This window comes from Anolis sagrei, chromosome 7 (genome assembly GCF_037176765.1).
Source record: "Anolis sagrei isolate rAnoSag1 chromosome 7, rAnoSag1.mat, whole genome shotgun sequence".
Lineage (NCBI taxonomy): Eukaryota > Metazoa > Chordata > Lepidosauria > Squamata > Dactyloidae > Anolis > Anolis sagrei.
Genome location: NC_090027.1, coordinates 541,851 through 557,956, shown reverse-complemented (window position 1 = coordinate 557,956; position 16,106 = coordinate 541,851). Strand labels below are relative to the sequence as shown.

Below are 16,106 nucleotides of genomic sequence, written 5' to 3'. Positions count from 1 at the left end.
TTTTTGAGTGTTGTTCTTTATTTCTTGTTATGATTTTGCAATTTTTTTTAATACTGGTAGCCAGATTGTGTTCCTTTTCATGGTTTCCTCCTTTCTGTTGAAATTGTCCACATGCTTCTTGTGGATTTCAATGGCTTCCCTGTATAGCCTGGCATAGAATCATAGAATCATAGAATCAAAGAGTTGGAAGAGACCTCCTGGGCCATCATCCAGTCCAACCCCATTCTGGCAAAAAGCAGGAATATTGCATTCAAAGCACCCCTGACAGATGGCAATCCAGCCTCTGCTTCAAAGCCTCCAAAGAAGGAACCTCCACCAAACTCCAGGGCAGAGAGTTCCACTGCTGAACGGCTCTCCCAGTCAGGAAGTTCTTCCTCATGTTCAGGTGGAATCTCCTCTCTTGTAGTTTGAAGCCATGGCTCCATTGCGTCCTAGACTCCAGGGAAGCAGAAAGAAAACCTGCTCCCTCCTATGCCCATGATTTCTTCTCACGTATTTATACCTGGCTATCATGTTTCCTCTCATCCTTCTCTTCTTCAGGCTAAACATGCCCAGCTCCTTAAGCCGCTCCTCATAGGGCTTGTTCTCCAAACCTTGATCATTTTAGTCGCCCTCCTCTGGACACATTCCAGCTTGTCAATATCTCTCTTGAATTGTGGTGCCCAGAATTGGACACAATATTCCAGGTAAAGTGGTCTAACCAAAGCGGAGTAGAGCATGGGGAGCATGACTTCCCTAGATCTAGACACTAGGCTCCTCTTGATGCAGGCCACAATCCCATTGGGGCTTTTTTTTGCCACCACATCACATTCCTGGCTCATGTTTAACTTGTTGTCCACGAGCATGGTGGTTGTGAGAGTGGTCCAGCATTTCTGTGTTCTCTAAAGATATGCTGTGTCGGGTTCATCAGGTGCTTTGCTATGGCTAACTTCTCTGGTTGAGTTAGTCTACGGTGCCTTTCATGTTCCTTGCTGCTGCTGCGTTTGGTGGTCCCTACGTCAAGAAGCCTGGCCACTGACCCGCTTGGTCCCAACTCTCCTGTGGGCCACCAGGAAACAAAGCTTCAGTCTTTTGCCGCCTGAGCCCGAGGACATTGTTGGGAGAAGGGCAGCACGTGCAAGCTAAACTAAGCCACGGCCACTGCCACACAAAGAAAACCCTCAGACTTGAATGCTGGAAATAAATGTTCATTCCTCCCTTTTTATGCAGGACTCTCAGGGAACAAAGTGGCACAAAAGCAAGGCATGTTTTACGCTGACATTTGGGAAACAGGGCGGGAAGCCCTCCATAATAGACTTCCGTCCCGTCCCTACTTGGGCCGCCTTGTTCACCTCGGCAGCGTTTGCTGCCTCTTCAGTGAATGGGGCTGACCTCCCACCGCCGGGTCCCACGTCAGCCAGACCCTTTTCCTCGTCCAAAGACGTACGGCATTCCGGCGCCGAGTGAATAAGACAATTCATTCAAGAAGCAGCAGCAGCGCGAACTCACGCTGGCCTTCGCGGCATGAATTAGCAGCGATTACAGTCAAGGCAATCCTTGCCAGCTATTGACAAACTGAACTGAGGGCGATTGTTTGCTTTTACACACAGACAAACCTCTCCAGTTGGATCCTTTTGGTATTCTCTTGTGGAAACGTGGCCACCCTTTGCATAAGGACTGACGTGGAATTGACTGCAAGAGGGGAAGGCAAGAATGGTGCGTTTCTGAAAAGTCATCGCCCCAAACAATGGCCCCTTATTTCTCAAATAAATGTATTGAAAGCCAGCTGCTTCCCCCATCATTCCTAAAAATGCACGGCTTAGGAATGTTGCTAATATGTACTCAAAAGACCGGGAGATTCAAGGCTATCTCTCATTTTCTAAGCACAGAAAGCCGCTTGGAGTCTCCTTGAGAGGCCGAAAGTGGGAAACGCAACCACGGTCATGTCAGGAAAGAGATGGGCAACAACTTCTTATGGGGTGACTGTTTTCACAAACACGGCTCCTCGTGTCAAAACAATATCATTTCAATGCCCACAAACAAGTACAGCAAAGAAGCTTCCTTTGGTATAACAAAAAGTAACAACTGGAACGTTTGGAACCAATGTGGTGACATCCAACGTTGCTCTGTATTTGTTCAGCCACCGTTAATCTGTAAAAGCAGATGGAGAAAACAGAAGAACGGCCTGCCTCAAAGGAGCATGCTTCCTCCATCAATGTTTAACATTTACACAAATGGCCAGCCACTGCCAGAAGGGACAGAAAGTTTCATCTATGCTGACGATCGTGCCACCACCGCTCAAGCAGGGAGCTTGGCCTCATGTAAGCCGCAACGAGTCCCTTGGGGAGATGGTAGCGGGGTACGAGTAAAGATTACTATTATTATTATTATTATTATTATTATTATTATTATTTCTTTGGGCGTGGTCCAGTGGGATTCCTTCCTTCCCAGGTCATCCTCAGACCTCAAGATGCTTGTCTGTTCTTCAGATGAAAAGCACACATCTGCTTTTTAGATGGATTAGGAATCATCCGGTTTTCCCTGTAATAGGCAGTAAGAGCACCTAGAGCTTCAGTCACCCCATAAGAAACCGTTGCCCATCTCAGGATAAAACACCTCTTTCCTGACATGACCATGGTTGTAGCATAGAGCAAGTTTGCAAGCTTGGTAGTTGATTAAATGTCCTTTGCGCAGTATCTGGCCCCTTGGAGTGCCTCTGGTGTTACCACAAGAAGGTCCTCAATGGTGCATCATGTGGCTGGGCTCAGGGTGCATTGCAGCAGGTGGTCAGTGGTTGGCTCTTCTCCACACTCGCATGTTGTGGATTCCACTTTGTGGCCCCATTTCTCAAGGTTGGCTCTGCATCTCGTGAGGCCAGAGAGGAGTCTGTTCAGCGCCTTCCAAGTCGCCCAGTCTTCTGTGTGCCCAGGGGGGAGTCTCTCATTTGGTATCAGCCATTGGTTTCGCCTGCATCTATGGCAAGCATCCTCAGAGGTCAGACCTCACTACCTCTGAGGATGCTTGCCATAGATGCAGACGAAACGTCTGGAGAAATGCCTTTAGAACATGGCTCTATAGCCCGAAAAAACCCACAAGAACCTAGTGATTCCAGCCATGAAAGCCTTCGACAATACAATAAACTGTACCCTGGTTTGCTCCTGACACGACAAATAAATAAATAAAATATTGAGATGGGCAACAATTTCTTTTGGGGCGACTGTTTTCACGAACATAGCTCATCATGTGTAAACAATATCATTCCAATGCCCACAAACAAATACATCAACGAGGCTTCCATTGGTATAACCAAAAGGGCACAACTGAAACTCTTTGGAACCAATGCTGTATTTGTTCAGCCAGCGTTAATCCCTAAATCTATTATCTTTTATTAGCACAACTTGAATTATTAAGCTAAGCAGGCAGGTTACATGTGTGCTTCCTTAGTCGCACTTTGCCTACTGCACTGGCTCACAGGTAAGTGTGCAAAAGACAGCAACCTAAGACTGCAATGCAAAGAGTATCTGCTAGGAAACAAAGATCTACACTTCACAGGCCTGGTGAGTACAGAATAGTGTATTGCATCACATGTGCTGTATATGCTTTGCCATAGTGAATTGTAGGGTTTGAGGAGAATGGTGGGGTAGGTAAAGGTGTCCAACTCTGGGGGGGGGGGGGTGCTCATCTCCATTTCCAAGCCGAAGAGCCAGCGTTGTCCGTAGATGTCTCCTAGGTCATGTGGCCAGCATGACTGCATGGAGCGTTGTTACCTTCCCACAGAAGCGGTACCTATTGATCTACTCACATTTGCATGTTTTCAAACTGCTAAGTTGGCCGAAGCTGGGATTAACAATGGGAGCTCACCCCGTTCACCAGATTCAAACCACTAACTTTTCGGGCCGCAAGTTCAGCGGCTCAGCGGTTTAACCCACTGCACTACCAGGGGGCAAAAGTGGGGTAAACTCAACCCAAACTAAGAATAATTTGTGTGCGTCAGTGGAACATCCTATATCACGGCAGGAGGGAGAGAGCTCTCGTTTCTCACAGAAGTAAACTTCTTGTGTTTCAATGTATTGTCGAAGGCTTTCAATGGCCAGAATCACTGGGTTGTTGTAGGTTTTTTTCGGGCTATATAAAGCACCGGGATTGTGGCACAGCTGGCTGAGTGTCAGCTGCAAAGGTCATGAGTTCGAAGCCAGCCCGGGTTGGAGTGGGTTTCCAACCATTGTATAGCCTGTTGTCGACCTTTGCAACCCAAAAGACAGTTGCATCTGTCAAGTAGGAAAATAAGGTACCACCTTAAAGTGTGGGGAGGCTAAAATTAACTAATTTATGAAGCCATAAAGAAGCACTCCAGCGGGGAAGCATGCAAGGAATGCAGAGGTACTTCATCAGCATTGCAGATGGACGATGAAAGCGACAGTTCCTCTGGTGGCCAGAAAAAGTGAAATAGCCTCTGTGTATGTCTGTATATGTTGTAAGTCAAAATTGGCATTGAATGTTCGCCATATATATGTACACTGTAATCCACCCTGAGTCCCCTGCGGGGTGAGGAGAAGGGCGGAATAGAAAAGCTGCAAATAAATAAATAAATAAATGGCCATGTTCTAGAGGCATTTTCTCCTGACGTTTCGCCTGCATCTCTGGCAAGCATCCTCAGAGGTAGTGAGGTCTGTTGGAACTAGGAAAGTGGGTTTATATATCTGTGGAAAGACCAGGATGGGACAAAGGACTCTTGTGTGCTGGAGCTTGGTGGGAATGTTTCAACTGACCACCTTGATTAGCATATAAAGGCCTGACAGTGCCTGGAGCAAACTTTTGTTGAGAGGTGATTAGCTGTCCCTGCCTGCTTCCTCTCTGCTGTTTTGCTGTTGTAATTTTAGAGTTTTTTAAATACTGGGAGCCAGATTTTGTTCATTTTCATGGTTTCTTCCTTTCTGTTGAAATTGTCCACATGCTTCTTGTGGATTTCAATAGCTTCTCTGTGTAGTGTTGTGTTTCATTATGTTCTTGTGTTTCATTAGCTAACAATTCACCGCCACCACAAGCAATAATCTTGGCTGAATTCAGTGAACTTGAAGAAACCTTCTAGTATTTGAAATTACAGACCAGATCATCAGAATCATTATTATTCTCCAATTACTGTGGAAAAGTAGCAAAGTGCTTCTCCTCTTTGTGTTTCTTTATGGGGAGTAATTGCTTTGGAGCATCTCTCTCTACCCAGCATAACTCAATTACTTTCCAGCAAAGGCACAAACGAGAACTGCTGTTAACAGGTGGGAAAACGAGCTTAGCCATATTTTGCATACACAAGGAGTGATCGTGAAATGACAGAATAGCAACCTTCCCTCGTCTGATGTCCTCCAGATGTTTTAGATGCACCTTCCTCAGCTCGGCTCATGACCAAGGATGAGGGAGTTGTTGAGTCCAGAACATCTGGGAGGCATCAATCAGATCAAGGCAGAAGAGGACAAAGAAGCATTATGTGGTTCCCACCACAACGAAATCCATAGGTCAAAGACTCTCCCTTCCAAAATGGGGAAATCAGGCTTAGGGCCACATAGCCCTATCTCCCAGAATATCAAGACAGGAAATCCCAAATTATCTGTTTTGAACTGGAATATACTGGATATGAGCTCCTTTCTTGGGCCACCATTTGTGTTCTAAACTAGTCCCTTCTGGTTCGCACTGAGGCCCCATCCACACACCTGAACAAAATCTGGACCAACCTTGGCACAAATACTCAAGATGCCCAAATGGGAACACTGGTGGAGTTTGGGGGTAATACACCTGGACATTTGGAAGTTGTAGTTGCTGGGATTGACAGTCCACCTATAACCAGAGCCCCCTGAACCCCACCAACAATAGAATTGGGCCAACCTTCCCACACAGAACCCCCATGCCTTGAAGGGACTTGCTGGTGCAAGCCTCCCTCCAGCCTCACACACATAATAATAATAATAATAATAATAATAATAATACCACTTTATTTGTACCCCGCTACCATCTCCCCAAGGGACTCGGTGCGGCTTACATGAGGCCGAGCCCAAACACAACAGTACAAGCAATAATCACAACAATACAAGCAATTAAAATAAAACATAAACATATAACATTATCAATAAGACAACATACAAATAAAAACTGTGGGAAGGCCAAATGTAAAATTAAAATAGGAAATAGTGCTGAACATGGACGAACAGGTGATAGTGGCGTTTGTGGAGAGACATATGAGCAGACCTAAAAATGTAAAGTGCTTTAGAGGGACAAAGTGCTATGGGATTGTTAATCCGGGAGGGCACACTGGAACAACCACATCTTCAAGCTCCTCCTGAAAATTGCCAGAGTTGGGGCCTGCCTGATGTCCTTAGGGAGTGAGTTCCAGAGTCGAGGGGTCACCACCGAAAAGGCCCTCTCTCTCGTCCCCACCAATCGCGCCTGCGATGTTGGCGGGATCAAGAGCAGGAACATGTGCACCACACTGCCATGCATCAAGCACGCCTGATCTCCCCTCCCCACTTGGAGTCTCAGAAACAGCCCTCCCCTTGGCTAAGAGGCCGGCCAATCACAGCAGAGGAGGACTTTTGGTGGGAGGATTGGTTTTCTGATTCCCAAAAGGAAGAGAAGGACAGGTGGAGAGATCTTCACACTTCTCTACCAAAGGAATTCCTAAGATCAGGGGTCCTCAAACTTTTTAAACCAGGGGCCAGTTCACTGTCCCTCAGATTGTTTGAGGGCCGGACTATAGTTTTTTTAAAAAAAAATCAATTAAAAAATTCCTATGCACATTGCACATATCTTATTTTGCTGTGTGGAAGGGCCCTTAGAGGGGCTTTCTAGCCCTCTTTAGGCAGTAATTCCAGGAGCAGAGAATGGGAAATCTTCCTATTCCTAGTCTGAACAAAATCTGGCTATCAGTAAAAAAATTCTAAAATTATGACTGTAAATAAAGAACAACACTCAAACACAGGAGAACTCCAGACAAGAAACAATCAGGACCAGCTAATCACCTCTCAACAAAGGATTCTCCCTAAAAACTGTCAGGCTATGAAATGGTCATCAAGGTGGCCAATTGAAACATTCATATCTACCTCCAACGGACAAGAGTTCTTTCTCCCACCCTGGATCTTCCAGAATTTTCCTAGTTAAAGGTTTTCCTCTGACATGAAGTCCAGTCGTGTCTGACTCTGGGGTGTGGTGCTCATCTGCATTTCTAAGTCGAAGAGCCGGCGTTGTCCGTAGACACCTCCAAGGTCATGTGGCCGGCATGACTGCATGGAGCGCCGGGGCAGCCTCCTTTGGCTGGCTCACGCTGCCCATCGGGCCTGACGGATAGCATGAGCCAGCCAAGAGAGAGGCACTGTGTGGGAGGGGGGCGCTCCTCCTCCGGGGGCCGGATAAGTGCCCTTGACGGGCCGGAAGTGGCCCGCGGGCCGTAGTTTGGGGACCCCCTGCCTAAGATCATATATGTTTTCTGATGGTCTTTGGCGACCTCTTTGAAATCCCCTCGCGACTCCTCCCCAGGGGTCCCAACCCCCCCCCCCCCCCCCCGGTTGAGAAACAATGCTGTAAAGCAATGCTTCCCAAATTCTGGTCTTCCAGTTTTTGGGACTTTTGTCCTCAGTGTCATTAATCAAGCCCAAGTGCAATGTAGTAAATAATTACTTGACCTCGGAACGGCTGGACCATTGCAATCGGATAAAGATTCTGGAAATTAGATACGGAGGATTTATGTTTTATTGATTTTATTGTTTTTGGATTTTAATGGATGTTTATATGCTTGTAACTGTTTATATCAGGGGTCCTAGAACTTTTTAAACAGAGGGCCAGGTCTGTTGAAAAAAACACAAATAAATTCCTATGAACACTGCACAGATCTTATTTGTAGTGCAAAAGCACTTTAAAACAATACAATAATTAAAATGAAGAACAATTTTAACAAATATAAACTTATAAGTATTTCAATGGGGAAGTGTGGGCCTGCTTTTGGCTAATGAGATAGGGTTGCTGTTGTTGTTGTTGTGTGCTTTCAGGTCATTTCAAACTTAGGCTGACCCTGAGCGAGGGATGGATGACCTTGGAGGGCCGTATCCGGCCCCCGGACCATAGTTTGCAGACCCCTGGTTTATATTATTGTGGCATCGAATTGTTCCGGTTTTGTAAACCGCCCTAAGTCGCCCTCAGGCTGAGAAGGGCAGTATAGAAATATAGTAAAATAAATAAATCAATCAATAAATAAGACACCTGGAAAACTCAGGTTTGGAAATTACGGCCACAGAATAACATGACTGTTTTCAAAAAAAATGGTTTCAATTGTGGTTTGTTTCCTGTTGTGGTTCATAAAGGTTGCGGTATTGATGCACAACACAGGTCCCTTTCACACATCTGCTTTGAACTGGAATATATGGCAGTGTGGACTCAGATAATCCAGTTCAAAGCGGATATTGTGGGATTTTCTGCCTTGATATTCTAGGCTATATGGCTGTATTGAGAGGCCCACAGAAAACAGGCAGAGATGTTCCTCCCTGAATGCTTTGAATTGTGGCGCCTTCCACAAAGCTGTATAAAATCCACATTAAGATGGATTATATGGCAGTGTGGACTCAGGTAATCCAGTTCACAGCAGATATTGCAGATTATCTGCTTTAATATAATGGGTTATATGGCTGTGTCGAAGGGCCCCGAATCCACACTGCCATATAATCCAGCTCAATGTGGATTTTATACAGCTTTGTGGACGGGGCCTCAGATAATCCAGATCAAAGCAGATAAAGTGGATTATTTGATTTGATAATCTGGATTATATGGCAGTGTAGAAGAGGCCTGTGGCCCCTTCCACACAACTGTATAAAATCCACGCTGAACTGGGATGGGGCCTCAGATAATCCAGTTCAAAGCAGATAATGTGGATTATCTGATTTGATAATCTGGATTATATGGCAATGTAGAAGAGGCCTCTGGCCCCTTTCACACAACTGTATAAAATCCACATTGAACTGGGTTATATGTCAGTGTGGACTCAGATAATCCAGTTCAAAGCAGATATCGCAGATTGTCTGATGTAATATTCTGGGTTATATGGCTGTGTGGAAGGGTCCTGAGTTCAATGTGAATTTTATACATCTTTGTGGATGGGACCCCATATAACCCAGTTCTAAGCAGATAAAGTGGATTATTTGATGTGATAATCTGGGTTATATGGCAGTGTAGAAGAGGCCTGTGGCCCCTTCCACACAACTGTATAAAATCCACATTGAACTGGGTTATATGCAGTGTGGACTCAGATAATCCGGTTCAGAGCAAATATTGTGAATGATCTGTTTTGATAATCTGGATTATATGGCAGTGTAGAAGAGGCCTGAGGCTCCTTCCACACAATTGTATAAAATCCACATTGAATTGGGTTATATGCTAGTGTGGACTCAGATAATCCATTCAAAGCAGATAATGTGGATTAGCTGATTTGATAATCTGGGTTATATGGCTGTGTGGAAGGGCCCTGAGTCCACACTGCCATATAATTCAGCTCCATGTGGATTTTATACAGCTCTGTGGATTGGACCCCATATAATCCAGTTCAAAGCAGATAATGTGGATTAGTTGATTTGATAATCTGGATTATATGGCAGTGTAGAAGAGGCCTGTGGCTCCTTCCGCACAACTGTATAAAATCCACATCGAACTGAGTTATATGCCAGGACTCAGATAATCCAGTTCAAAGTGTGGACTCAGATAATCCAGTTCAAAACAGATATGGATTATTTGATTTGATAATCTGTATTATATGGCTGTGTGGAAGGGCCCTGAGTCCACACTACCATATAACCCAGCTCAATGTGGGTTTTATACAGCTCTGTGGATGGGACCCCATATAACCCAGTTCTAAGCAGACCAAGTGGCTTATTTGAAGTGATAATCCGGGTTATATGGCAGTGTGGACGGGCCCTGAGCAGTCTGGGCCAACCCGGGCCCTCCCTGCAGGTGTTTTGGGCTTGACCATCCCTCACCGCCTTCCGGCAAAACAGAGTCCGAAGGGGAAGCCCCCAACGCCTCACACTCACCAACTCATGCTGCCCTTCTAGCCTGGCTCCCGTCCCGGAAATGCCGTCCCGGAAATGCCCACCTTCCGGAAGTGACCTCAGCGGCGCGCGAATGGGGAGGGGGGAGAAAAGAGAGGGCGGCTGAGTGACGTCACTGAGTCCTGCTGCGGAGGGGGCGGGGCGTGCGGGGAGTGGGCGTGGCCTCGCTTAACCCTATCGGTGCCGCATCCTCCCCAGTCAACACAGCCTTTGACACACCGCTTTTCTTTCCACTCTTTCATGTTGTGATTGGCAAATAGTTCCATAATAATAATAATAATAATAATAATAATAATAATAATAATAATAATAATTTATTCCCCACTTTATCATTTAGTCTAAAAGCATCCGCATGCAAATTAGGATAAACAAAGAAGGAAACATTAAAACAGGATTCAATAGAAACAGGAAGTGAAGAATTCCCATTGAAAAGCTACTCAAATATATACAAAGTTAATTTTAACTAGTTCTCCCCTCCCCAGTCTAGACTGATACTTTAATTCTGCTTTCAACTGGCATTGCTTCTTGTTGTTATTATTTATATATAATCTGTGTAAATAAAATTGTCATGTTAGTTTGTGGGATTAACAGAACTCACAAACCAGTGGAAGAATTGACACCAAATTTGGACACAATATGCCTATCAGGCCAACAAATGACCATCACTCCTAATAACATCGAAAAACACAGCAGAATAGACTGAAAAAGCCAATATATAAAAATACAACGCATGCACAAAACCACATATATGCACAAACATACATATATACACATATACACAAATACACACAAACATATATGCATATATACACACACAAAACACATACACAGAAAGGGGGAAGGGGAAGGAGGGAAAGAAAGAAGGAAAGAAGGTGGAATGGAGAGAAGGAAGGAAAGAAAGAAAGGTAGAGAAGAAAGGAAAGAGAGAAGGAAGGAAGGAGAGAAAGAGGGAAGGAAGGAAGGAAGGAAGGAAGGAAGGAAAGAGAACAGGAAGGATGGAACCAAAGATCAAAGGAAGCAAGAAAAAAAGCAGGTAGAGAAAGAAGAAAGAAGAAGGGAAAGAAAAAGAGGGAAGGAAAGAAAGAGGGAGGGAGGGGAGGAGAGAAGGAACAAAAGAGAGAGGGGGGAAGGAAGGAAAGAGACAAGGAAGGATGGCACCAAAGGGCAAAGGAAGGGAGGAAAAAAACAGGTAGAGAAGGAAGAAAGAAGAAGGGAAAGAAAAAGAAGTAAGGAAGGAGAGAAAAAGGGAAAGATTGAGAGAAGGAAAGAAAGGTAGAGAAGGAAGGAAGGAGAGAAAGAGGGAAAGAAGGAAGGAAAGAGAAAAGGAAAGATGGAACCAAAGAGCAAAGGAAGCGGGAAAAGAAGCAGGAAGAGAAGGAAGGAAGAAGAAGGGAAAGAAAAAGAGGGAAGGAAAGAAAGGGAGGGAGGGAAGGAAGGAGAGAAGGAACGAAAGAGAGAGAGAGGGAAGGAAGAAAAGAGACAAGGAAGGATGGCACCAAAGAACAAAGGGAGGGAAGAAAGAAATAGGTAGAGAAGGAAGAAAGAAGAAGGAAAAGAAAAAGAGGGAAGGAAGGAGAGAGGGAGGGAGGGAAGGAGAGAGAAGGGGAAAGATTGAGAGAAGGAAAGAAAGGTAGAGAAGGAATGAAGGAGAGAAAGAAATAAAAAAGGGAAAGAAGGAAGGAAAGAGAGAAGGAAGGATGGAACCAAAGAGCAAAAGAAGCGAGAAAAGAAGCAGGAAAAGAAGGAAGGAAGAAGAAGGGAAAGAAAAAGAGGGAAGGAAAGAAAGAGGGAGGGAGGGAAGGAAGGAGAGAAGGAACAAAAGAGAGAGAGAGGAAAGGAAGGAAAGAGACAAGGAAGGATGGCACCAAAGAGCAACGGGAGGGAGGAAAGAAACAGAGAAGGAAGGAAGAAAGAAGAAGGGAAAGAAAAAGAGGGAAGGAAGGAAAGAGGGAAGGAGGAAAGGAAGGAGAGAAAAAGGGAAAGATTGAGAGAAGGAAAGAAAGGTAGAGAAGGAATGAAGGAGAGAAGGAAATAAAAAAAGTGAAAGAAGGAAGGAAAGAGAGAAGGAAGGAAGGAAGGAAGGAGAGAAGAAGAGAAAGAGGGAGGGAAGGATGGAAGGAAGGAAAGAGACAAGGAAGGATGGAACCAAAGAGTAAAGGAAGTGATAAAATTAGAGAAGGAAGAAAGAAGAAGGGAAAGAAAAAGAGGGAGGGAGGGAAGGAGAGAAGGAACAAGAGGGGGGGGGGGGAAGGAAGGAAAGAGACAAGGAAGGATGGCACCAAAGAGCAAAGGAAAGGAGGAAAGAAACAGGTAAAGAAGGAAGGAAGAAGAAGGGAAAGAAAAAGAAGTAAGGAAGGAGAGAAAAAGGGAAAGATTGAGAGAAGGAAAGAAAGGTAGAGAAGGAATGAAGGAGAGAAGGAAATAAAAAAAGTGAAAGAAGGAAGGAGAGAAGAAGAGAAAGAAGGACGGAAGGAAGGAAAGAGACAAGGAAGGATGGAACCAAAGAGTAAAGGAAGTGATAGAATTAGAGAAGGAAGAAAGAAGAAGGGAAAGAAAAAGAGGGAGGGAAGGAAGGAGAGAAAAAGGGAGGGAAGGTTGGCCACAGCAACGCATGGTGGGTACAGCTTGTGTATATGTGTATGAATGTGTGTGTGTATAACTAGCATTCTTAATTCAGTTTACTATTAAGTTTAACAAATATTTTCAAAGTTTTGATTAAAGTTTTTTTTTTTTTTAGATTAACACAGATTATTATTCTTGAACCTTGTGGTTCCTGCTAACAACAACAACAACAACAAATCAAAGTGGTCTCTGGTCAAAAAAAGGTTGGGAACCACTGAGATGAAGGATGCTCAACCGATGCCCTTGCAACCAGGAGAGGGCAACAACTCCTATCCAGCCGGACGGTGTTTCCGCATGCGGAGCTCTATCAAGCAGGTCAGCCTATCGCAATAATGAAAATATTGAGCAGAAAAGCAAGTGGAACAAAGGGTCTGAACCCCAACATCTCAGAGAGCGTCTTGCCTGAGCATTGTCTATACACAGCGTGTTTTTAAGAATACCAACCAGTGATATTTTAGCTTTGTGTGGTCACTTGCATGGTGGCTGCTCTACTTATACTACTTTTGATTAAATGCTCACTTAATAGTAGCAAATAAAAGGAAATGAGACTAGGGAGGGAGAGACATCTATGCAGCCTTGGGATTCTTAGATGAAAGACAATCCAAACCTAATTAATACCATATTTCCCCCAAAATAAAACCAGGTCTTATATCAATTTTTGCTCCAAAAAACATATTAGGCCAGTGTTTCTCAACCTTCCTAATGCCGCGACCCCTTAAGACCGTTCCTCATGTTGTGTTGACCCCCAACCATACTACTTCATCACTGTAATGTTGCTACTGTTATGGATTGTAATATAAATATCTGATATGCAGGATGTATTTTTGTTCACTAGACCAAATTTGGCACAAATACTTGATACATCCAAATTTGAATACTGGTGAGGTTGGGGCGGGGGGATTGATTTTGTCATTTGGGAGTTGTAGTTGCTGGGATTTGTAGTTCACCTACAATCAAAGAGCATTCTGAGTGCCACCAAAGATGGAACTGAACCAGACTTGGCACAAAGAAATCCCATGACCAAGAGAAAATACTGGAAGGATTTGGTGGGCAATGACGTTGAGTTTTGGAGTTGTAGTTCACCACCATCCAGACAGCGCAGTGAACTCAAACAATGATAGATCTGGACTAAACTTGGCACAAATACTCAATATGTCCAAATGTGAGCACTGGTGGTGTTTGGCGGAAAATTGACCTTGACATTTGGGAGTTGTAATTGCTGGGATTTATAGTTCACCTACAATCAAAGAGCATTCTGAACTCCACCAATGATGGAACTGAACCAAACTTGGCACACAGAACTCCCAAGTCCAATAGAAAATACTGGGTTTGGTGGGCATTGACCTTTAGGAGTTGTAGTTCACCTACATTCAGAGATCCCTGTGGACTCAAACAAGGATGGATCTGGACCAAACTCTACACGAATACTCAGTATGCCCAAATCTGAACACTGGTGGAGTTTGGGGAAAATAGACCTTGACATTTGGGAGTTGCAGTTGCTGGGATTTATAGTTCACCTACAACCAAGGAGCGTTCTAAACCCCACCAATGATAGAATTGGGCCAAACGTCCCACACAGAACCCCCATGACCAACAGAAAATACTGTGTTTTCTGATGGTCTTTGGCGACCCTTCTGACACCATCCTTGAGACCCCTTCCCTCCAGGGATCCCGACCCCCAGGTTGAGAAACACTGGATTAGGGTTTATTTTCAGTGGATGTCTTTATTTTTTCATGTTTACGTTTATTCACGTACAACAGTCTTCATGTATTGAAATACAGCCATGTCATCTTCTTCTGGAACATTGTCACAATACTATGTCAGTGATAGTATTTATTTAGTATTTAATAATAATAATAATAATAATAATAATAATATTGTAAATCAATGAAAAATAAATAGAGGGAGATGAGTTCATTCAGTGTCTGATTTCTCTCTGAATATTTTAAATAAGTAGTTGTTACCAAGTTGTATTTTAGCAATATTTAAATTGAGTCAAATACGAGACGAAAAGGCAGAGACCGGAGCAGGAAGTGGAAGGGAAATGAACCCGCTGAGAATTAGAGTCAGTACAGGACTTCATATCAGCTTCAGATTCAATTCGGGTTCCAGTTCTTCAAGCTCTTTTGCATCAATCATCCATTCAACCCAACCCAACCTCTATCATCTTTACTCGAATTGAGAACAAAGTGTTAATTAAACATTGTGACACACTCAGTTATCTCTGGTTTTGTTCCCATCATTGCCAGGAACAGCCTCGGATCAGACCTCTTTCTTCCGACTTTTATTTGTCACATACTTGTGCTCTTATGCGAAATTTCTTTACCATATGCTCTGGTTCTCCTCCCTGAAACATCGCCTTTTTGGAATGATACTCATCTAGTGAGATGCCGAATCATTTCTTACATGTTTTTATATCTTCTCTGGTACGCAGATAAGGTAATGTAGTATAATACGTATTGTTATGGGTTTGCCTATCAGATCTTTGTGAATCACTATGGTTTTTCTTAACACTTTTCCAATCTTTGTCTTTAAAAATCACAAATAATGTATAAATACACATTCACATGGAACAAACTTTAAAAAAAAAAAAGAAACTTTAAAGTGGTAGAAGCACCAAATTCTGGCAAGGAAGCACAAAGCGAAGCACCAAATTCTGGCAAGGAAGCACAAAATTGAGGCAAGGAAGCATAAAGGACAAAGCAAAGAGGCAGAAGCACAAAGCTGTGGCAAGGAAACACAAAGCGAAGAGGCAGAAGCACAAAATTGTGGTGAGGAAACACAAAGCACAAAGCGAAGAGGCAGAAGCACAAAATTGTGGCAAGGAAGCACAAAGCACAAAGCGAAGAGGCAGAAGCACAAAGCTGTGGCAAGGAAACACAAAGCACAAAGAAAAGAGGCAGAAGCACAAAATTGTGGCAAGGAAGCACAAAGGACAAAGCAAAGAGGCAGAAGCACAAAATTGTTGCAACGAAGCACAAAGCTAAGAGGCAGAAGCACAAAATTGTGGCAAGGAAGCACAAAGCACAAAGCGAAGAGACAAAAGCACAAAATTGTGGCAAGGAAGCACAAAGCACAAAACGAAGAGGCAGAAGCACAAAATTGTGGCAAGGAAGCATAAAGGACAAAGCGAAGAGGCAGAAGCACAAAATTGTGACAAGGAAGCACAAAGCACAAAGCGAAGAGGCAGAAGCACAAAATTGTGGCAAGAAAGCATAGAGGACAAAGCGAAGAGGCAGAAGCATACAATTGTGGCAGGGAAGCATAAGGAACAAAGCGAAGAGGCAGAAGCACAAAGCTGTGGCAAGGAAGCACAAAGCACAAAGCGAAGAGGCAGAAGCACAAAATTGTGGCAAGGAAGCATAGAGGACAAAGCGAAGAGGCAGAAGCACACAATTGTGGCAGGGAAGCATAAAGAACAAAGTGAA

At 44.0% G+C, this 16,106-nt stretch overlaps 1 protein-coding gene across 1 annotated transcript in view; it reads right to left on the bottom strand.

Moving 5' to 3' along the window:
* Positions 1-10,106, bottom strand: part of BIN3 (bridging integrator 3) — a 135,136-nt gene extending 125,030 nt beyond the window's left edge. Inside the window, exon 1 of the mRNA XM_067470617.1 lies at positions 10,038-10,106. Within this exon, the coding sequence (XP_067326718.1) occupies positions 10,038-10,045 (8 nt within the window). The 5' untranslated portion in view covers positions 10,046-10,106. The remainder of the gene's footprint in view (positions 1-10,037) is intronic.
* Positions 10,107-16,106: the final 6,000 nt, after the last annotated feature.